The sequence below is a fragment of the Nuphar pumila genome, chromosome 1, assembly GCF_984573655.1.
Source record: "Nuphar pumila chromosome 1, dmNupPumi1.hap1.1, whole genome shotgun sequence".
Lineage (NCBI taxonomy): Eukaryota > Viridiplantae > Streptophyta > Magnoliopsida > Nymphaeales > Nymphaeaceae > Nuphar > Nuphar pumila.
In genome coordinates, this window is record NC_143249.1 from 37,220,386 (window position 1) to 37,243,966 (window position 23,581).

At 37.2% G+C, this 23,581-nt stretch overlaps 1 protein-coding gene across 1 annotated transcript; it reads right to left on the minus strand.

The window, feature by feature from the left end:
• Window positions 1-9,100: 9,100 nt before the first annotated feature.
• On the minus strand, window positions 9,101-12,134 carry LOC149848712 (N-carbamoylputrescine amidase-like). Its single transcript, XM_090012270.1, has 4 exons — window positions 11,949-12,134; window positions 11,659-11,810; window positions 11,523-11,569; window positions 9,101-9,348 (listed from the first exon to the last, which is right to left on the minus strand). The coding sequence occupies exons 1-4, from the start codon at window positions 12,044-12,046 to the stop codon at window positions 9,271-9,273; spliced, it is 375 nt and encodes a 124-aa protein (XP_089868396.1). The 5' UTR covers window positions 12,047-12,134; the 3' UTR covers window positions 9,101-9,270.
• Window positions 12,135-23,581: the final 11,447 nt, after the last annotated feature.

The following is a 23,581-nucleotide window of genomic DNA, read 5'->3' on the forward strand; positions in this document are numbered from 1 at the left end:
GGCGGGTCCAGCAAGGTCTGCGACAGGTCGGCCCAGTCTGGCAGCACCAGACAAGTGCTACCAGGCTTGGTCGTGCCCAAACAGCCTGCTGGAATCTCCATAGACTGGGTCTTGCCCAGTACAAAAAGAAAACAGTTATGCACTACAGAAAAAAAAAATTCAGGACTTTTAAATATATGTATATTCCAGGTTTACCATACAAGTAAGTGCAATTTTCCTGTCAGCTATGCTTAGGCGAGTAGACATACAAATAAACATGTATATGCATATTCACATTCAAGAACATATGCACATTCACATTTGCATAAATTCATAAACTTGTTTATGCTGATTTTTCATGACATTTTTTATGGCACACTAGTATTACTATGGGTATGCATTCATATAAAAAAAAATGAGATCAAGGATGCATTAATCCTTATCATGCTTATGCAAATTTGTATTGAAATATGCATGCTTTCATAAGCCTACGTGCACTCCATGACTCTAACACATTAGATAAAGCATGAGAATCAAATCCATTTAGAAACAAACTCATAATACACCATTTTTATCATGATAAAAAAATTGTTTTATTATAAAACTAAGCATGTACAGAATTTTATTTGTGAAAAGATAAATAGAATAAAAAAATACATCTATGGAAGGAGATCCATGAATCATTCTTTATGTATTTGAAAGTAAACATCCATATTTATTATTTTTTCATGAATTTCTATCAAAATATTGCATGAAAATCCAATCTATATTCAATTTATCACTTGATTCAAGAGAGACAACCCGTACCTTAGATGTAGATCACCCAAAACAGTGGTGAAAGATCAAAAACATGGATGGATGAAGAAAAAATGATCTTCTCCTCCTCTTCTTTCTCTATTTTCCTCTTTCTCTCTCCTTTTTTCTTTTTCTCTTTCTCTTTCTTTCCTTCTTTTTTTTTTATGTTTAAATAGGCCAAGAGGGAGGTGATACCCTCCTCCTTCTCTGGAGTGGGCTTGAGAATGAGAGTTTCCTCATTTGAAGACTCTTTCTTTCTAAAATTTTCCAACTCTTTTAAAACTTGACTTTTTCAAAGTTTCTAAATTTTTAAAAGTCTCGTTTCTAACTTTCATTAGTTTTTTTAGGTATGCTTAAGGGCTTCATTTAGAAGTACTAAACAACCATAAAAATGAAAATTCAGAATTAAGTATAATTTATTAAATATTAAATAATTAATAATTATTTAAAACTTTTCAAAAATAGCCAAATTATCTAGAGAGTTTTTTTAACCTTAATTAACTCAAATTTAAAGTTCCTAAATGAATTTAAAGTTATCATCATCCTTAGTTGATTTGGATACACATATCTTTTGGATACACATATCTTTAGATCCTTATCTCTGTCAATGATCAACTTTGGTTGCGAGCAGGATGAGGCAGGTGTATTAGCAAAAAAAGTAAAAGGGGTATTAAGATCTTTTAAAACTGAAAGGGCGGAGGGGTTTTCTATCCTGCCTAAACTTGAACCCAAGATCAAGGAAGTCAAATTCATTTTAAATCCTGTATTGAGCAATGTAAATGGAACGAGTAACAGTAAAGGAAAAGAATATAAATATGATAGAGCCCCAAAGGGGTTTGGCATAGTGGGATGGGACCTAGGCCGCTAGAATGTTATGGGTGTTACCTCTTGTGCAAGCCGAAACATGGCGACTCGATGGGGAAAAGTGGGAAGCCCACAAAGTTTTATGCTACCAGAACAGTGACCGTAAGTATGACAAGTAAAGCCAGGGCGGCTAGGTCTCTGTTCTTGGGAGTGGTTTTTCCTTGTAAATATCAAAAATAAAAAAGTGAATAGAGACTTACCATGGACGTAGGTCACTCCAACTGAATCACGTGAATTGCCTTGACTGTGAGTGTGTAATTCTTTCCTTTGTATGTGGTTTTCTCTCATTTCTAGTGTGTTTCGGGTTCTATTAATCATACAGACATTTCAAAAAAAAAAAAAATCAAATCTTACATTCTGGTGGCTTTTTTTGAATTTATAACCCGAAGAAACCACACCCGGCATGAAGACCTGGTCGTGCTGGCTGAGCCTGCCATACCTACAGTTGTTGTGCCGGCTGCAAAAAACTCTGAGGCTAGGACCCCTGCCCCCAGGGCCAATGCTATGCATTGGCATGCGCAGAGGAGTGACACCCGTAGGAATCGAACCTTGACTGCCTGTCTAGCAGCCAAGGCCCCAGCCCAACCCCCCTTGGGGCTGCAAATTCGTTGCTTAAGAACTAAAATCTTTAGAATGAGATTTGCGACCAAGGGTAGCATGTGGTTTTCTATTTCTATCTAGAACAGGGTGCAGATCCAATGGGTGTGATAGGTGCCAACAATTCACAAAGTAAAGGGAACCCACAACCCAATGCATCATGGTGGGACCTGCAGACCATAGGATCATCTCCAAATTCGGATTCAGGTTGGGTGTGGCCAATACAACAATTAAGTAATTGATTAAACGGATTTGGATTAGGGTTTGAATGGAAAAAACCTCTACCAGAGTTGATTTTGTGCAAGCAATCAGATTTGAATATCCATCGGATTCAGTAGCAAAAATCAAAACCAAAGCTGATCATAATAAAATATGGTTTTGGCTTACCCAAACCAACTAAATTCATCAGATAATTGGATAAAATCTGATACATTGACATCCCGAACTCTCTCCAATCGATTTGAACTGGGTCAGCATTGCTGCACATCATGTTTGAGCTGGGCTCGAGCTTGACCCAAGCTGGAACAACCTTGTTCATGCTCAGCTAGTTCCAGCTTGGGTCAAGCTTGAGTTAAACTCGGTCAGGCATGAAAAACTTTTTAAAGCTTTTGTCGTGAAAGAAGGGGCAGGGTTCAAACCTGCCACCTCTTTAAGACAGGACAATGACTTAACCATATGAGAGGACACATAAAAAAAAAGAAAATTATCGGAGCCTAAATTAGCTTTATCATGCTTTTGCAAGCATAAGTTCAAGCTTAAGCTCAGCTCAGGTTGTTTTCATCAAATCTAATACTATAGATGTGATCTACAAGTTTTATTTTATGAAGATTGATGTTCTAATCCCCAGAATCCGACATGTGTGCAGGATTTTCTAGCGATTTAAAATTCAAGTCATAAAAATACTAAAAATTTATAATTAAAAGATAATATTCTTTGTTGAGAAAACACAATACAAAGGTGGATTCCTATCAAATGGACCATGCTAAATTCATCTAATGTGTCAGATTCGATAAGAACAACCTGCAACAATACAATACCAGTAGGGGGTATGACATTAGGGCATGAAGCTAGAGATGAGTGGACTATGTTCCTTCTCAATGGTCTTCTCCAAATAGACCCTACAACTCTTTCCCAACAAAGTGAAAATGTTATCTTGATCTGCAAAAGAAGTCGGTCTTGGACTTGCTTTAATGATGTAAGCAGTGGTATAGTGCAGTTGAATCCACAAAATCAGCAGGCTGCGGTGCCACTTTTGCAAAACAAGCTGCATATGAGCACACATATATGAGGAATAGGTTGGTCCTGACCAATTTATTCCTAATTGGCATAAGCAATAATATAGTGCAGTTGAATCTACAAAATCTGCAAGCAGTGTCATGCTGCCACTTTTGCAAAAAACAAGCTGCTTCTATAGATGTGAGTGCTAGGGATGTCAACCGGTCGGATTTGATGGAAAAAGGTAAAACCGAATTGGATCCAACCTAGTCGGATTCAGAGTCGGATGGGAAAAGTTAAATCTGAATCCAGATCTGACTAGCTTAAAACCCGATGTTTACACTTAATCGGGTTCGGGTTTTAGCCGAAATTGGATTTGACTATCAAATCTGACTTATCAGATTCAGATTCAGGTCAGATGTCAGGTTACATCTGACCAGTTGACATCCTTAGTGCACACACACGACACAAGCAAGATCTTTTAAAGCTTGAAAAATTGGTGGCTCATAATCCTCATAAATATTCGAGCATCCAAAATTTGTATTTTTTTTTGGTCGAAAATACACAGTTGACTCCTAGCAAATGGACTGTGCCCAACGCATCTGCAGGGTTGGATTCACAAAAATAATGCCAGAAATGCTTAGTTCACACAGATTTTAGTAACTCTCTTTGTGTGTGTGTGTGAGGAATTGGTCGGTCCTAACCAATTTACTGCTTTAATGAAGTAAACAGTGATATAGTGTAGTTGAATCCACAAAATCAACACAGCAGACTGTCGTGTTGCCACTTTTGCAAACACAACCTGCTTGTGAACGTGCCCACACACACACACACAACCAGATCGAAGCTAGGTTTGGGTTAGGTCAGGGAGGGCCTAGATCCAATCCTACGTGTCACCGGATCTGATGGACCAACCAACGTCAGGTACTTCTCATTTATCATATGAACCAATTTTTCTCAGGGACGAGCAGGGGCCTAGCTAGGATTCATGTGAGGGGGGGGGGGGGTGCAAACAGGGGTGTAGCAAAAAAAAAAAATTGGTGTGATAGTCTGGGGTTCGGCGGCAGCGCCCCCGATTTTCAAACTATTTGCTGCAGTCAGGGCTGGGCTACAAAATGGATAAAAATCTATTTCATATGGAATCAGGGCTGGGTTAGGACTGGGCTTTAAAAAAAAAAATTAACTGGGCCGGGAGGCAGGACTGGGATACAGCCCAGTTCTGCAAACCCCCCCTCCCCCCACCCCCAAGCTCCGCCTATGGGGACGAGGAAAAGGCTTTCCCCACTCAACATCCCAAATGTACTCTTAATACTTGTTAATAAAATAAAGCAGCTTCTACTGGATAAAGAAGATATCCAGTCAAATTCAATATTATCAATGTTTGGTGATATTGAGCTCCGAGTATACATGTATCCAATTTTGTTGGCTCCACCTGACCAGAAAGAGGTAGTTCTGTTAACAACTATGGGAAAAATACCATGTTCCCTTCTGAGCCCCGGTAAGTATTATTTTAATAAAAACTTATTTTAATATTAAAATATCAAAAATAAATTTTATCGATTAAAAAATTAAAAAATCTTGTCTCCTCGTGCCCTAATCTGTGCCACGGGTCTCTCTCTCTCTCTCTCATGATACTGTCCCTAACCAGGCATCTAGGCGAGCAAGAAAGGATAATTATTCTCCAGCTAGACTATCAAAAAAAAAGAAAAGCCTCCATTTTAGCAAGTGGACACCACTGATGGATAAAGAAACCGTTGAATCAGTATATGGTTTTAGAATGTGATGGCTGGTGGGTGGCTAGAATCATGGCATCTCATCCATGGAATTCTGGGTTCGAATCTCAATCCTGCCTAGCAAACAAACAAACAAAAACATATTTGATAACTGAAAAAAAGAAGAAAAATCAAAGGCAAGAATAAACTCTTTCAAAGTTATAAAAAGCAAAGATCCTCAACAATGGACACAAAAGGGACGGACCATGGAATAGATTGAGAAGATAGAAATAGAAAAAAGAAAAATCAACTCCACTGCATAGAGGCTCAAAGGAGAATGGCACATGATATGAATGTTATTTTGTTTACCATGAAATGTGGCTGTCAATGGGTTGGACCTGTGATGGATCCCATGGATTAAATCCAAAAGAATCCTGGTGGATGTTGAACAGCTGACAGATTGGACCCCTTCCATCTAGGCAATTCTGATCAAAACCAACTCAGATATAAAATACAGAGTAATTTACAAAAAGCAGCCCAATTTATCAATTATTACTGAAAGGTGCCCAACATTTAGGTTATTATATTCAAAATGCCTACTTAAATTTAATCCATTTTGAAATACCCGCTTGAGCTGTAAAACGATATTTTTTTGTCTTTCTTATAGAACTCATTTTATATCAACTGATGGGCATTTTAATCATTTTGTTCAACTAAAAAAAGGTCAACCAAATGACTTTAGAACCAAGCGTTATTTGTCTTTTTTATAAAACAGCTCACTTGTGTCATCTTACGCATTTTTGTTAAACAAATCAACAAATGAAGGCACTTTGGTCACTTTCTTTAGCTAAATAGAGATCAACTCAAATGATTTTTAGGACCAACCGTGTTTTTGCAGCATAAATTATAAAAGTAGAAGGCTTTTTGTAAATAATTCAAACATATAAACTAGAACTAAAAACTTAGAATTTGTTAATGGGCTATGTACAAAAACAAACATACATTTTTTTTGCAATTCAAATTCATACCTAAAAATACTTATAATTCAAAACAATACCTATGTTCAGGCATTCAAATTCATACCCCTGGTAACTATTCTCTCGTTAACCATAGTTTTTCTTTGTCCATTTTACCCTCACTGATTTCTCACTCCCCTATACATAAGGGCAAGATTGACCCTTAAGGATAAATTCATGAATTTGACAGAAAATAAGAAAGGCCCACTTGACAAATTGATCATAGGTATGATTTTGGTTAACTACATAAAAAAATGAGGTATGCATTTGAATTACCAAATATTTTGGGTATTTTTTGTAAATAACCCTTTTGTTAAATTACCATGCAGAATATGGATCTGATTCGGGTCCATCTCCAACCCGGAACCAATCGGTTCTCATGCATGCAAGCCCCATCAGATTGCACACGTGATGAAACATGAGGTAAGGTCAGGCTTCAAGTTTCCAACCCAAGACCCTGATAAATCTGGATGCCGGCTCAAACATATCGAAAATATGGGAAACTTCACGGGATATCTCAACCTTTTGGTTTTCCAGAAAGCAAAAGGAAACAGAAGGCTTAATAATAGATTAATACCACAGCACCTTGTTTGCACCACCGCCTTTCTCTCCCCAAATGACCTCCTCTCCTGCCCTGCCGGGAACTGGTTTCCTTCTTAAATACTGAGCATTCCTCTCCATACCTTCATCATCCACCTGCCCTCCCAATTCCCACTGATCCCCTCTGCTAAGATATCCAAACACACCCTTTTCTTGTTTCTTCATTACCCACGTGCCCTCCCTGTAATTCCCACTGATTCTCTCTGCTAAGAAATCCAAACACAGGCTTTCTTGTTTCTTCATCACCTACCTGCCTGCCCTGTGATTCCCACTGATTCTCTCTGCTAAGATATCCAAATACAGGCCTTCTTGTTTCTTCATCACCCACCTGCCTGCCCTGTGATTCCCATTGATTCTCTCTGCTAAGATATCCAAACACAGGCTTTCTTGTTTCTACATCACCCACCTGCCTTCCATGTGATTCCCACTGGTTCTCTCAGATAAGATATCCAAACACAGCCTTTTCTTGTTTCTTCATCACCCATCTGACTTATGATTCCCAATTGATTCCCTCTGCTAAGGTATCCAAACACAGGCTTTCTTGTTTCTTCATCACCCACCTGCCTGCCCTATGATTCCCACTTATTCTATCAGATAAGATATCCAAACACAGGATTTCTTGTTTCTTTCTTCTTCTTCTTGGGGAGGGGAAAAGATGGCCACTCTTGAAGCCTTGCGCCATTTCTTTGATAACCCCATGCAAGAGAAGGGCCTTCTTGATGCCTTGACTGCCCTCAGCCAGATGAAAACGATGACCCCTGTTGAGCAAGCCACCTTCACAGAGATCTTTGGTGAGCTTCACTTCAAGGAGAGCCCTTCTGCAGAAGCCCCCCATCAACCCACTGAAGATGGTGGAACATCTGCTTCTACCAGCAATCAGGCTTCCGACATCTCCCCTGGTGATGATAATGATGGCATCAGAACCAATCCATCAATGGGTCCTTGCCATCACAGTGGCTCCTTCCTAAGGAATTCAAAGAATCTGCAGATGTGCACTGAAGGGTTGGGATTTGAAAGATGCTGCAATATGGAAGAATCCCAGCAGAACTCTGCAATGGATTCGTGCAAGTCATCAAAGAACCAATCAGAGAATGGAAATGGTCACTGGATGAAGGATTTCAGCAACATGGTCAAGTACAGAAGAATTAAACTCGAAGGATTTCCGCCGCCGATTTCCAGTATAGGAATAAATGGGCAGCCACGGGTTTCTTTCAGATCATATAGGGAAGATGGACCAGAATCCCCAACCAAGAGTTTCTGCATGCTAGTCGCGAAGACAGTCGCCTGAAACTTTGATTCATTCAGCCAGATGATGAGATTGAAAGCCAGGAAGAAGCGAGTGATGGTGACCCAGAAATGGATGCCTCACAGGCAGATGATGTTGATGATGATAGCAATGAAGATGAAGAGGAAACATTGACGCAGTTGAGGGTCTTCCATTAGAAGCAGCCTTTCACTCTTTGGTTTTTTGTTTTCTACTAGTTATGGAAAAGGATTGAACAGAAAGGTGTGTGACTGATTCAGAAAATTGGGGTCTTTCTTTTGTTCTGCTAGAAATGATAACCATGACGTTTGACTGTGATTGAAAATTGCGAATCCTGAAAAATGCCCTAAAATCAAAGTTGAAAACAGAAGGCACGAATCCTTCTCAAAAGCAGAGGCCATAATAGAAAGGTCGCATTACTCATGTAATCTTCATGACTAAGAACAACCAGACACATAAGCATCATCTATGCGGTAGAACTCCAAAAGGAAAATAAAGAGAAAGGTCACTCTATTTTCAAAAAACGTCCACTGATGTGGCATCTACGACCCTAAACAAATACTTTGCTTTAAAGGCCAAATCACATTATATGGAGTCGATGATTCAAACAAAGAATTATTTCTGCAAAAAGAACGAGATTACACCTATTGATGATGTCTTGTCACTTTATGAACCTTTGCTTTTGAAAACAAATGTGATTTTATGGAAGGGGAAAAAATTCTAAGTTTGGCTTTTGATGCAACAATCTATTCCGAAAATTCTAAGTTTGGCTTTTGATGCAACAATCTATTCGGTAGTGGTCCCACTTATTGAGGGATTGCTATTGTTGATGGTACGATACTATATAGCAGCCACATTGTTCCTTTTAGCATTTACATTGAATGTTTTGTGGATCTAACTGTACAGATATGGTCTGTGTGTGTGTGTGTGTGAGCACGCATGTGCAAATTTAATGCTGAACTTCATATCTCTTGATACAAGGAAAATATTTTGAAATAAATCATACATGCTGCTAAAAGAGAGCTCACTAAGATGTTAACAACATATATTGCAAACTAGGCCTTTCAAATCCATTTTATTTTGATTTTTCATGAAATAAGTATCATAAACTGTATAAATTAGACGGTGCAGAAAAAAAAAGTAAACACCCCAAGTAAATATAACCAGATACTCAAACGGGGAATATAAGAAAGGAACACCTTCAACGTTTTTGTTTTCAATAGCAAGCTCAGAGGTCATCCCAGCAGATTGAACCAAGTCGCTTGAGATGGTCCGACTGTACTAGTTCAGCTATCTTCTTTGACCCCTGCAACATATTAAAAACACACTGTTAGCAAGTATCGTTGATCGAAACCAATGGCTAGTTCTTTATCCAATAAACATATTTTGCATTGTTCAAATTCATAATATTGTGGTTGAAGTATTATGGTCAACAATTTGGGTTTTGGTAAGATAGCGAGCAAGCTGAAGGTGCAAGAAATGTTGGGAGAGGTTCATATATATCTAATGAGCATATCCTTCCCGAGGTAGACAGACAACGAACATGGAGGGCAAAAAAAAAAGACTTTGAAAAGTTTGAAATGTTTACTAGTCATGACCAACTTAGGATTGGTATTAAACAAGTCAATATTGGACCACCTTTTTTGTCTCTCTCCTTAGTAAATACACAGTTTTTTTGAAGAAAGCAAATACATATAGTTTAACTAATATATGACTCAGAAATTAAATAAGTCAACTCGATGTACATGTAAGAATTTCACTGGTAGAGTGGATTGAACCAGCATATCAAACATCTGGGTTGAAGCCAGGATAATAGCAGGAATAGCAAGCTCTGAAGCTCATTTCCTGAAAAGCAGGCATGTCTGTAAACCAAGCATTACAAGAGCTAATGAATATAAATCTTTCATCATCACTAATGATTGATTTTCCTTTCCTATAGAAAATTTCCCCTTGTCATTTAAATGAGAAAAATACAAAGAAGAAGCAAAACCTACTCCTTAAAATTCAAAACATAACATGAAAGCTTAGGAAGCTTGGAAGTTGTTAACATCAAGTTTCTGTAGCTGTTAATCTAGGGCCATGGAAGTACGGGTGGGCAATGGGATGGCCCCAGCCTGGTCCTGGTCTCAAAATACCTGGTGGCCCACTGGTCTCCCATACAATTCCAACGGGCAAACCAGGGGTCATGCAGGCCTTCCCAGGTCCATTATGGGCTGACCCTTGACTGGGCACACAAAAGTTGACTGGCCTGTGGACCGTGAACAGGCTGGGATGGGTCCCAAAAGGATGGCCTAAGCATGGCTCAAACAGGCCAGACCACCCAATGCCCGGCTCTACATGAAAGACAACTCCAGTGCCTAAACTGTTTGATGACTGCATGCATGTTGATTCAAAATTTCATAAGTAGCTATAACCAGAAAACGTGGAATAAGCTTGCCTATAAAAAAAACACCGAGAATATAGCATAACTCTACAAGATGAGAAGGGTTCCCTGAGCTTAGAGATCTTTATTGTTCCCATCTAACGTCAGTAATACTTTGTATAGTTCCGGATGTCGATCTCTGAATATTCCCCAACCATGCCTCTTGGACTTTATCTCATTCAAGTTGAATTCAGCTACTAGAACATCTTCATCTTTGTCATTGGCTGTTGCCACTATCTCTCCAGTTGGACCTATTTATTGCATTGAACATGTAAAATATTAAAGTAGGCATATGCACATGCACCAGCTGCACTTGATAAAACATATGAGTTCCATTTGAACATTAAAAGTGATACCTGCTATAAATGAGTTACCATAGAATGTAATCAAACTCTCCCCATGCTCTGTCTCAATTAACTCCTTTCCAATTCTATTAGATGCTACAAGAGGCATCTGAAAAGTGCACATAAAATGGTTTCTCTTGTGCATACTGTTTTCAAGTTATGCCTAATCATAAAGGGGATAACACACTAAAAATCACTAACCAAATTTGCCCCAGCATGGCCTTGCATTACTCGCTTCCAGTGATGACAGGAATCAAGTTCATCATCGTGTGGTTCACTGTCAATTGCAGTCCGGTAGAATAATATTTCTGCACCCTGAAGAACCATAGCTCTCGCGGCCTCTGGGAACCACTGATCCCAACAAATAGCTGTCAAGTTGAAAAATAAAGTACTTTCAGCTATAAGGAGCTGCCGAGCTGGTATTGGTTCTCAACAATTACCACCTCCAATATTTACATTAGACAAGAATGAAGCACCAAGAAACCACCTATTCATCAACAATTTTAAGCATTTAAATTTTTAAAATGTACTTTCCTGGAAGTAGTTTAACAGGTGCCTTGATACTTACCAACCCCAATATTAGCGAAATTTGTCTTGAACACCTGTTTTCATGGTGTTCGTAAGAAATGCTCAGAACTTCCAATTCATACAATCAATGAAATACAACTAGAAAAAGAAAGGGAACACAGCTGAAAATAACAAACTGCAGCACACCTTGAATCCAGTGTCACCAGTGTTAAAGTAGAATTTCTCTTGATACCCTGCACAAGCAATAATGTTTTTTTATTCTATGTATTTTAAATGAATCAGAAGAAATGGCCACTAAATTATGAAAAGTCACAGAACTCACCAGGTCCATCTGGTATATGTGACTTCCTGTACAAACCAAGGTCTGTTCCATCAGCATCTATTACAGCAATTGAATTGTAATGAGCATTGTTTGCCTCCTCAAAGAAACTGACTGGTATGACAACACCCAACTCTTTTGCAAGTTTTTGCATCCTGCCAATACAAATAAAGAACAGGAATGACAAAAAACTTCTGGCTTTTTCAAATGAGAGAATTATTATAGAAATTCTTCTTTCCTTCCCTTAGCTGTTGAAAAGACTGGTTCCACCACATAATTCTGACATGGTTTACCTCTGAATTGTAGGATGCCCTTTATAGGGCTTTGCCCTCTGAAAGAACTCCTTTCTTTGGGCCTGGCAGAAGTAATATCCTTCAAATAGTTCCTGCATATAATTAATCAGAAACAAATAATAAGAGTGTCCATTACCGGCTATAATTACTGCTCCAGTATAAGATGTGTGGTTGGTACTAGAAAGCATTCCAGTCCAAACCAATAAGTGATACAAGCAATGCACACTAATTATAGTAATCTCAGTTACTCAGCAACACTGGCCCATGGTAACAAGCTAATAGACAAAGTGAACCACTAATATAATTTATTTAGAATTGCATGTTATTGTCAGACTTCTCTGCCAGTAAATAGCATTAAACTGATAGACAAGTGCATATTTTCATTCAGTTTGGTCATTTGTTTTTCAAGACCTTCCTGGCTAATAGATAAATCATGTCCTCTTACCATCCCAAGAAAGTGAACGAGGGTTAAAATCTACAACAAAAACAAACTGAAGAGAGCAGATTCAAGCTTCTCTATAGCATCAAGCATCAACCATGAAGAATATATTGATAACTCCTAACAAAACAAATTCTGTAATATGCAGTCAAGCTTGATTGTTCAACACTTTTTTCGCCAGCTAAAACCATATCAACACAACTTATGTTGTAATTAATAACAAAATAAAATTTCATGTATTCATATTCATGCAGTTAATTAGGTTCATTTTGAAAAATTACAACCCCCATTAGGGTACTTTCCCTCACTTATTTGTCTTTTTTCTCGTAGTAAGGATAGAAAATCGGTCCAATAAGCCACGTTCAAATAGGTTGAATAAAAAATAATAGGTCTGAAGACCTACACCTATATCCCACCGAACCAGGTTTGGTTGACTCAGGTCAAAGTTGAGTAGTTAGTTCCAAACTAAGTCAATTCAACCTGTCAGGTTTTGGGCAAGGTCATGCTATTGTACAAACAATAAGCATGAAACCTTTAAATTTAGGTGGGTGATTAAATTGTTTTCCTGGTCATCGTAGCTCCATCAGATCTCTTCCTCTTGAACTCCTTTCTTCTCCAATTAGACCTTTATCCCATTAAAACCAACCTTCTTTTCAGAAATAAAAAAGGATTAACAAATGTAATCTTTTTTCCATATGTTTTATTTATCATCTTAACATGGTCGATATCACTGTCACGAGCATATTTTGAAGCACCGTGCCACACCCAGCAGTCCGCCAACAAGGTTAACCTAACGAGCCACAACTTACAATCACACGAACAATCGCCACGGGCCAAACGGGTGCAGTCTCATGAGCACGTGCACACACTTTCACATAAACAGGGAGCAAGGAGAATGCAGAAAAACTTGAAGGAAACGTATGTGCATTAAAGCAAATTGTACATCAGCAAAAAAGCTTGAATGCACTGAAGTTGCAACAATCGCAGACGAGCTTCCACTAAAGCATACATGTAGGCTTTTAATTCTACCAACGACACCATAAAAGATGAAACACCAAACTACAGGTGTATCATTGATATAATCAAAGGAGCTAGGGACAAATATGCATCAAGTATATGGTCATAGACCAACAACGCCACACAAGGCATTAGGCCAGGTGGAACACTCCCCAAAAAACATTCTTGAGATCAAATCCAAACATCACAAACAACCGCGTTTAACGCTCAAAATCCCGCAACATCCCCACACAAAAAAAATCACAATGGCGACTCATTCATCAAACTTTCATTTGCACAGAACAATCAATGCGACAACTATAACGATCTGGTGAACTCGAAAAAAAGAGCTTTTTTCTTTCCGAAAAAAAAAAACATGACTGGGAGAACTCGTAGAATTATGCATCAGTTAACGGATCGGTGCACTCAAACATCAAAACACAAAACAAACCTTGCGCTCAAATCATCAAATCTTCGAAAAAAAAGAGACCGAATTGGATCTATTCATCAAAACCCTGGAGATTATTGAATGGCAAAGAAATGGGAGGATTTTTTTTTCCTTTGCCGTTCTGCTCGATCGACGTTCTCAAAGACGACGTCGGAGCAGGCGAATTGCAGAGCCGACACCACCACCGCCCGATCTCCCCCCATCTCTCTCTCTCTCTCTCTCTCTGAGTCGGCTACGGAAATGCGGTCTCTCTTCGCTACGCGACAGAGTCGATCTGTTCTGCCTTTTGAATGACAACAAATTTGCCGGGAATAATTTCGGCAAGGGCAACAGCTTCACGACTATAAGTAACACTTATAGAACAAGTACATCAAGATGGTAAGACGCGTGTACGTGATATGCCTTCAACATAGAAAGACGTATCGTGGCTTAAAATGAATGGTCGTCTTGCTTACAAAATGACCACAAAATCATGCCATAGTTTTTTTTAGTGAGTAGGTGAAGCTAACGAGAATGCCCCTCTGTCGCTGCCGCCCTGGAAAAGGCCGGTGGCCCCGCCACCCGGCTGGTTGCCCGAGAATCGTTTCCTTAAGAGTGATTCCTATATATCCTAGAGGGACCCCGAGACGAGGACCGTTGAAAGTCTGAAACTATAAAAAAACGAGGGTCTTGATTTAACAGCTTTGGAGGGTGATGAGACCTCTTGATTTAAAGATCGTGTTGTTGGAAACAAGCCCTACTCGTCGCTCAGCTCATGTTCGGCTAGTAAAGATTCAAACTCATAAAATAGCTCAGCAAGCTGAATATGAACAATAGATACTGGGCTCAGCTAACTCGTATAAGCTCATTAGTTTTTTTTATGTATTTAACATGTAATTTTTTGCAATTATATTTCTGATCGATAGAAAATAATATACTTTATCTATAAACAAGCTAGCTCGCACTAGGCTTGGCTTGCCACAATAATGAGTTAAGCTTGAACACTTTAAGCTGGTCTCTCAAAACTTGTTTACAAGCACAGGATCCATATTAGGGGTGTAGTGAATTACGTACCATATGGTAGGACCTTAAATCAAAAATTGTCACTATTTTTTTTTTCTAAAGGTAAGCTGGTGTTAGGCACACCCTTACCAAATATACAATGATATCAATGGGATTTGAACTTGCAACCTTCTAACACAAGGTGATGTGCACTAGCTGCCCTCCCCCTACAAAAAGATTTTTCCGCTAAAAGTGAGGTGGTCTTGTTGATTTTGGGGTTCTCTTTTTTACTTGGAAAGAGCGCTTGTTTGCGTTTTTACAGTGGAGCCTGTGAAAATGCTTTGTGCTTCGTTCATGTAACGACCCTAACTCATCCCCGTGACAACTAAAATTTTATTTTTTTAAACAATTACGAAAACCAAAACCCAAGGATCTGCGCTCACAAATTTAACCAAATTCTAAACTACAAGGGATCTTTACATTGAACCAATCAATCAAAACAACTAAGTTTATTAATCAATAATCAAAGTCTGAGAATATAAGTAAATTACAGTTTAAAATCTTAGAGCTACACTGTCCAAAAAATAACAGAAATAAGTCACGCAGTCTCTGAGCTCTCGATCCTGTAAAAAACATACGAAGTACTGGGTAAAAATTAAAAATTCTTTTGTATGAATTACTCTAAAAAATCAAGTAGACAAAAAAAAACATAAATCAAATTCATGCAAGTTTTCAAAGAAACATTGATAGCAACTTTTCGACAAAATATTTTTAAAAGATGTTTTTCAGTAAAATTCGCTTGTGTAAATCATGCATCAAATTTCGATTCACACTAATAGTAAAGTTTGAGTCGAACACAGGAAACGTGTTTAAAAAGACTTTTGTACCCTACACAAAATAATCTTTATTGCCTAAAATTAAATAAACAAAATGTACTACCCTTTGCAGAGGGTTAAAAAATAAAGAGTCCTTATTACAATACAACTTAAAATAAATAACCCTCTAGCCCTAAAAAAATAAAAATAAATAAAAATATGTAGGACTTTTATTCCTCGCGATCTAGCCTTCTTCTCATAAAATGTGTACGATTATTCGCTATCACGCTTTTATCCTCAAAGTGAATCCACTTGCAATACACAAAAGAACCAAAAAACACAAAACAAAGAAAACACAGGGACTATTTCTAAAAACTAATGTTAGTTATATAAAAACATAGAACAAGAAACAAGAATTAAAACTTAACTAAATCTAAATTAACTAACTAATTAAAGCTAACAAATTAACTACAATATCAGAAACTGAAATCCTAGCTAACTAATTAATTATATGACAACCTAAAAAATCAAACTATTAATCTTTCAGAATGATTAAAACAGTATAACTAATTAAGAAAAAGTCTTAGGCTAACCGACCAACAGTTAACTGCCAAAATTCAAACTTTTTTTTATGTTAAATACACACACAACAACCACTCACAAAGATCTGGTCACAATGTGATCAGCGTTGATCACACGACTGCTGACACCCGACCGATCAGATCAATCTCAAACCATGACTTGCTTAACACATCGAGGTGTTATGCAGCAGATTAACGATTTGTTGATCTCAAAATCTAAAAAAAAACATGATCAGGCTCGACAGCATGCTCTCGATCACGCGAATTAGTCATTTTACTGATCAGGTAAGGGTAAATACTTATATTTATTAACAGACCTTGTCGCGATATGCTAGACTAGTAGAACATGGTTGCACATCATGTTGATCTATCAGTGTGGGTCTGTTCTGACCTGATCAAGGCTCGATCAGATTAGAACATTGTCTGTCGAGAAGAACCTGACCAACCCTATCACTATGACAGGTCTGATTTGGGTATCTCGCAAGTTTAATGATGTTGTTGTCTTCTATCAAACACGCAGCATAAAAAGATTAAAAAAATATAATGAAAAAAAACAAATTAATGCAAACTACCTATATGATGTATGACACTTTATGTGATAACTACATAAACCCTATTATCGATGTGTGTTGAATCAAATGATAAAGACCTAACCAGATTTGCCAACAATGACAGATCTGGTATAGGATCAGTAGGTATTGCACTGCCATAACGTGCATTGAAAACAACAATGAGTTATAAAAATTGAAAGGTAACGATATCATGCTAAAATAAATCTTATACTACCCTATGTGCAGCGAAAATGCATCAAATGAAGTATGCTATACGTAATGCTAAACGCAATATTATGCAAAAAAAAATAGAAAACCTAAACTACATGCAATAAAAAAATAGAGAAATGAGAGAGAAGAAATGTACCTCATAGTCGCTTCTAACAGAGGGATCGAGAAGAAAAACGATCATCCGATGAAATTGCACGTGTACCACCACCCTCCAATGATGAGGAGAAGAAGCTGACGAAAGACATGGGAAGAAAATAAGATGAAGAAGAAGAATGAGAAGAAAAAAGAATAGGGATCAGCTGGAGAAGAGGGAGAGGAGAGAGAGAGGATATGAGGGATGTGAATCTCAAGAAGAAGATGTCCCTCTATCCTCTAAATAGACTACTTATAAAACAAATTAGGGTTAAAGCCATTTAAGAAAATTTTTTATAAAAAACTCTCCCAATTTTTAACAAATTCAAAAGACACCCTTTTTCACAAAAAAATTATTTTAAAAAAGGTTGTTAAAAAATTTAAATTTTCATAAACACTCAAATGAATTCACTTTGCATAATTTTTCTCTTTTTGAAAAATGGGCAGTGTCATGCCAAAACTTGATTAAATATGAGTATTTTAGTCTTGTTTCACATATAATCATGCACATGAAATAGATGTAATATACATAAAAATTATGCATGATCAAACATAACTACAATAATCTCATACTTCAATTACCATTCATGCATTTAAAACTAATTATTATGAATAACAATATCTCACATGAAACAAAACAAGTAAGAATGTATGAACTAATGAAGAATAGTAAATATGCATGATTCTAATGCACATGCATGAATAAATTATTAAGTTATTATTAGAGTTTTCTTTTGCATGTATATCTCTATTAAATGCATATGAGTTTAGTTTCACTTTTTATTAAACTCGCAGATACTTAAAATAGACACCATAATTCCCGATGTCCAATATCAGTTTCCAGTTGTAGTTTCACTTTTCATTCATCGATCGATATTAGAAATCAACACTATCCATCAGAATATTGAAAATCAAGATATAGTGTTGGGACACTAGAGAAATCAATATCCATTGATGTCACTTTCTTAGTATATCAATAACACTTTTGTCATTCACACAATAAATTTGGGCATGCTCGTGGTACAAAACATAACTACATAGTTCAGCGAAATAAAACATATCATACTACTAATCTGAACAAAAATTTAAGTACCACAATTCATGGCGATCTGGTTGGGTTGCACAAAGCTTGCCATTCAGCAAATCTGATCAGAGCACATCAGTGTAATCATTGCCAGACTCGATCAGATTGCAGGTGTTCAAGCAATGCACGAGCCCAAACAACTTGTACACTTGTAAATAGCAGCCTGAATTAAACATAAGCAAGCGCGATACATTCTGCACAATAACATGTTGTAAATCAATATGTTACTGGTGCACTATGGCAAACAACATGTTGCTGCCCATCGTGCACAATAGCGTGTTATTCACAGTACACGGCAGTGTGTTGTAAGCAACACCTTAGATTGTACCCGCTAATGAATCTAATAATATTCTTTAAATTGTGTGCATACGATACACACCCAAGGTAATCAAGTTTACCTGTGTGCACACAACATACCACTAACTTGATTTCCATGTTTGCATACGAGACACATACACCAAAAAATCAGGCTTAAAATAACTGAATATGTAGTCATAAAAAAATGCATGTTTAATTAAACCCAACATGCAATAAGTCTTAACAGAGACATTACATATCAAATTTTATAGAACCTATATTAAAAATCTATTTTTGCTGACAACATCACAAACACAAACAATTTTAAGCGATTAATAATCCAACATGCATAAACAGTGTAAGTGATTATCCAATCCAAAATTCACAAATAGGTTAGGCTACTAATAGCTCTAAATGTAAGATCTCGTGTTTTCGGATCTTAGTCAATTCATGAAAATTTTGAAATTTGGCTAAGTCTGGTAAGAAAATCGTTTGAGGCTCGAGTTTTAGACCGAGGTCTTAGAGTTTGGGTTTGACCCAAGTCTCATAAACAAGGTCTAGACAAGCCAATCGAAGTGTGGCAAAGAGTTTTAATTTCAACTTTTAAATTCAAGCAAAATTTGGGTTATTTTCGGGCGAAATTCAGAATTTGATATTCATGTAATATATCATTGGATGCGCCTCAAAATTCTGAGCGCAATGGTATTTTACTTTTTCAAATTTGAGTTTCGGTTGGCCCAGAAATCACGTTTTTTCTAAAATTTTAGCAGTTTGTTGAAACGGATTCGAAATCGGATTGCATCCAAGGCGTAGGATCCAAATTTCTATGGATTTGGGTCCTAGTTAGGTCCTATAAAAATCTGGAGTTGATACAAGTCTTAATCCAAATTTTTGTATGAGTATGGGTTTGGATCTTGGATCTTGGATCCGAATCCGGATCCAAATCCAATCTCAACATTTTTATGACTTTAAATTCAGCTAGGAGCTTTAAATTGGGGTTATTAGCATATAAAAAGTCTCCATGGTCAACATGACCAATTTTGAGAACCTTTGAATATTTAAGAATAAGTAAATTCAAAAAAATAAATTTATTAATTTAATTATTTTTATTAATTTCGGGATTTGGGTTAAGAGGGTTTAGGGTTAATGTAACGCCCCGAAATTTTAACCCAAAATTTGAAGTTTTTTTTTTTAATTATAACAGCTGAAACAAGAAATAAAATAAGGTTAAGCATTTCGAGACATTACGGTGGAGAGAAAACCCAAGACATTTATTTCATTTCAATATTAATGAAAATCATCAGAGTAACAGCTAAAATTTATAATAAACTCAAGCGATCCCTAGAACAATAAATCCAAAAATCTTGATCCGATGCCTCATCCCGAAGCCGCTCATAAACCTTATTCTTTACCTGAAAAAAAATAGTAAATTGATTGGAATTAGACTACCACGTCTAAGTAGGAAAACTGTAACTCTTAATGCAGGTATATCATGAATCTAGCATGTGATGTGAGTGTCAAGTGTGAATCTTTAGCATATATCATAGCACGTAAAACAACACCAGTAATCAACAGTCATTCACATGGGCAGGTAGAACATGGTATGCAACATTAATAAGCAAGTGAGGTAAGTATACAACATCAATAACAATAACATACATAACTTTCATGTAATAGGTCAATCATCTCATATTTACCCATTTCAGGATTTCAGTTCATTTCAATTTCAAAATATAGAGCATGCTAAAAGAATATGCAAATGTCCCTTTAATAACTCCACTCACTGTAATACCTAACTGTTCTAAATAGTGTTTATATTATCTTATCCTGCAGGTACACACGGGCCAAGGCAACCATCACAGAAGAGAACATTCGGGGATATATTATTCAAGTGTAGTTTATTAACCCGAACATTCTAACTGAGACTGAAAATCCTAAGGGAGCGGTCAATGACCGAGAGAACCTCCCAAAGGCCAAAACCAAAACAGGATGCATCCCTAACTTCTGCAGAAGAACATGGAGCTACCACCTAGGACACATTTGGTAGTCTGGGTCTCCCAACTCTGAGGACTGGGACCAACGAGTCGCTTTACGCTCGAAACTAAACACATGTCCCCAGAGTTTTGTACCACCTACCCTCTCCATGGTAAGCCCGAATCTGAGTGGGTTAATCTTTTCATTTAATTATTTTCCCGAAGTATGGGGCATTTCCCCAACTTCTTTCTACTATCATCGCAGTAGAATTCTCAATCTTAGTCATTTTACCAAGGGGTATAGAACAGTTTCCATCCTTTGTCGTATTGATTGCATAACCCACTCAAAGTGCTCCGGTGCCTTTAAACCAGTCAAGCACGAATGCCCTGGTGCCTTTAAACCAGTCGGACAACAATATTATCTTTTCATTTTCATGTGGATTCACATCATAACTTCGATGGTCTATGCATGACCCTCAATACACTGGCTTGACATTCATATGTCCACAACAAACCGACCCATAGGTTCGGTTTTCAGTTCCTCATTCATCATCCTTATTATTATTTATTTATTCTTCATTAGCAAATTGCCACCACGTACCATTAGGTTTTGACTTGTGACATCCCAACACAGGGTGGCATGTATTAAAAACTCCGCCAACAAGCAAAGACACTGTTGGTGTCCTTTACTGAGCATGCACTATAGTCCTAGAGATTTGGTAATACAACTATATACATTTCTCCCAACACACTCTCATTTGAACATTCCACAAGATATACAGCTTAATTGACATTTGATACTTTCAGCAATTATGTAGTGTTAGGCAATAGTACTTTAGAAAAATATACAGTTTAACAAGCGTATGGACATTGGAGAATAAGCATCTTAATGGCCATATGAATCTTCTAGATGATATACATATAATAGGCATTGGAACATTTTAAGTAATATGCAATTGAACATCATAAATTATGCAGCTTAATATGCAACTAACTATCAACTGAATATACAAGTTACTATGTAGTTGAACACGAAATTTTCAATATCAACAAAACAAGGCATACTAGAGAATGTATCTCAAACATCACTGAGAAGCACAGGACTGAATCAGTTTTACTCTGAGAAGGCATATGGGTTCCACTAAAACAAATCGCAGCCAACATACTTTAAACGATGAGAAAGAAGCTTATGAGACTGCAACATATTTAATTTCACACATCATGCATACAACTGTATAAGCTTATACATGATCACAAGTACTCAGATCTGATCACAGCCCACAAAATAATAGGAAAATCCGACTTAATAGCAATCCACAAAATAACGTATTACTCAAGTATTAAAACCGTCAAAATAATATAACATCTTTAGACTATCATACACTTAAAGATTTGCTATTTTAACAGAACTATAAGTTATGTGGATCCGATTCATAATTTGAACATAAATAATATAACATGTAATCATTATATATGTCAATTGCTAAGGATTGAACTTACTACAACCTGTGTTACACAGAATTCAAGATGTCCCATTTAACTTGCAGATAGAAGATGGTCCATTACACCAAATATGTAAATCAACCAAAATACTTCTATTTTCTTAAAATTCAACCTATATTATCTTTCAAGTGTTGAAGTTTGTTCTTTCTTGGGCAGAGATGACAAAACAAGAAACATGCCAGCATTCGCGTCAAGATCTCGCAGTATTGTCATTAGCATAAACCTAATTAACCAAATGGCATGTTCACTATCATTGTACGGAACATTTAAAATAAAATCTATAAGTTGGTCAGGCCTTCAAAATACAAAGTTATAGCATACATGATGATCATCAGACTCATAAGCACCTACAGATGCATGCACAATCATTTTAGTAAATATTGAATGCTCACTCAGACTTCACAGGTCAGTCTTTATTCCGATATGTGTATATATATATATATATATATATATATATATATATTTAGTTAATTTTTTTCATATATATAGATATAGGTATATGTATAAGTAGAGTGATTCAAAAGGAACATATCTGAACAGCTTAATTGAAAATCATCCGGTAATAATGAATATCCTATTCAGGGTTCAAGCATTATCAGAATGACAATTTATGCATCTAATGCCAACTACTCAGATAAGGAGTATTACCCAAGAAAGTATGCACATTTTTTTTTTGCTAGAAACAGTTACCAAAATTACCCAAATCAAACTATCAATTATTTAACATTATGCAGACTAATGCAGTTACAAAGATCGACTGAGTTGTAGTTTACTAGAACCAAAAATCCAGATTCCGTTATTATCGATAACTTAACAAAGAATTTAGCAGGATTCGTAAACAGAATATATGAAAAAAAGAAGCTATTTACAAAAAAATACACACTCACGATTGTAACATATTTTAAAGTAAATATCCGAAATACAACCGAAGACCAGATCATATTATGTATGAAACAGGGTTTTCCCGTAGGCAACATCTACAAAAACCCCAAAAAAAAAAACATAAACCGGTTGATTTGAATTTCTTGCAACCTAACCAATGGAATGCAGGGTAACCGGGATACCCAGTCTGTCGAAAAAGATCTATGGCAATGGATGGTCCCTACAGTTCAAAATGTCAGCTGGAATACCTAATTGACAAACTCGAGTTTTCCGGCAACCATAACTCTCACCCATCTTTTAATTAGGGTTACACACAAGAAACCCCAAACTCCGATACATCTAAACAGGCTTTCTTTCTTGATTAACCCAAACCACACTCGGATCCAATCAACCCCGAACAAGAAAAGTGTACAGACCCTACCTTTTCCGGCGGAAGAGTTGTCGCTGACGACTGGAGATGGCTGGCGACAGGAGGTGACCGGTGACCGAACAGCAGGTGGTCGGAAGGCCTTCCGACGACGATGACCCTGTTGGCATTGCCGCGACTATCGATCAGCCATGACTCCGCAGAGTCTCTTCCTTGAATCGTGAAAGAGAGAGATAACAAGAGTACACGAGTGAAGGGGAAATGGCAGCGATTGCTGCTGGCGGCTGGAAAGGAACGGGAGGGGAAGCTAGGGTGTTGGCTGAGGCCATCGGTAAGCGAGAGGCCAAAGAGTG

Bases quoted from the DNA above. Each gene is read 5' to 3' on its own strand.
- LOC149848712 (XM_090012270.1), bottom strand. From the start codon at position 12,046: ATGCAGGAACTATTTGAAGGATATTACTTCTGCCAGGCCCAAAGAAAG. The intron at 11,811-11,948 runs GTAAACCATGTC...TTGTATTGGCAG, and splicing joins GGGCATCCTACAATTCAGAG to GATGCAAAAACTTGCAAAAG. The intron at 9,349-11,522 runs GTGTGCTGCAGT...AATATGTTGCAG, and splicing joins CTGGTGACACTGGATTCAAG to GGGTCAAAGAAGATAGCTGA.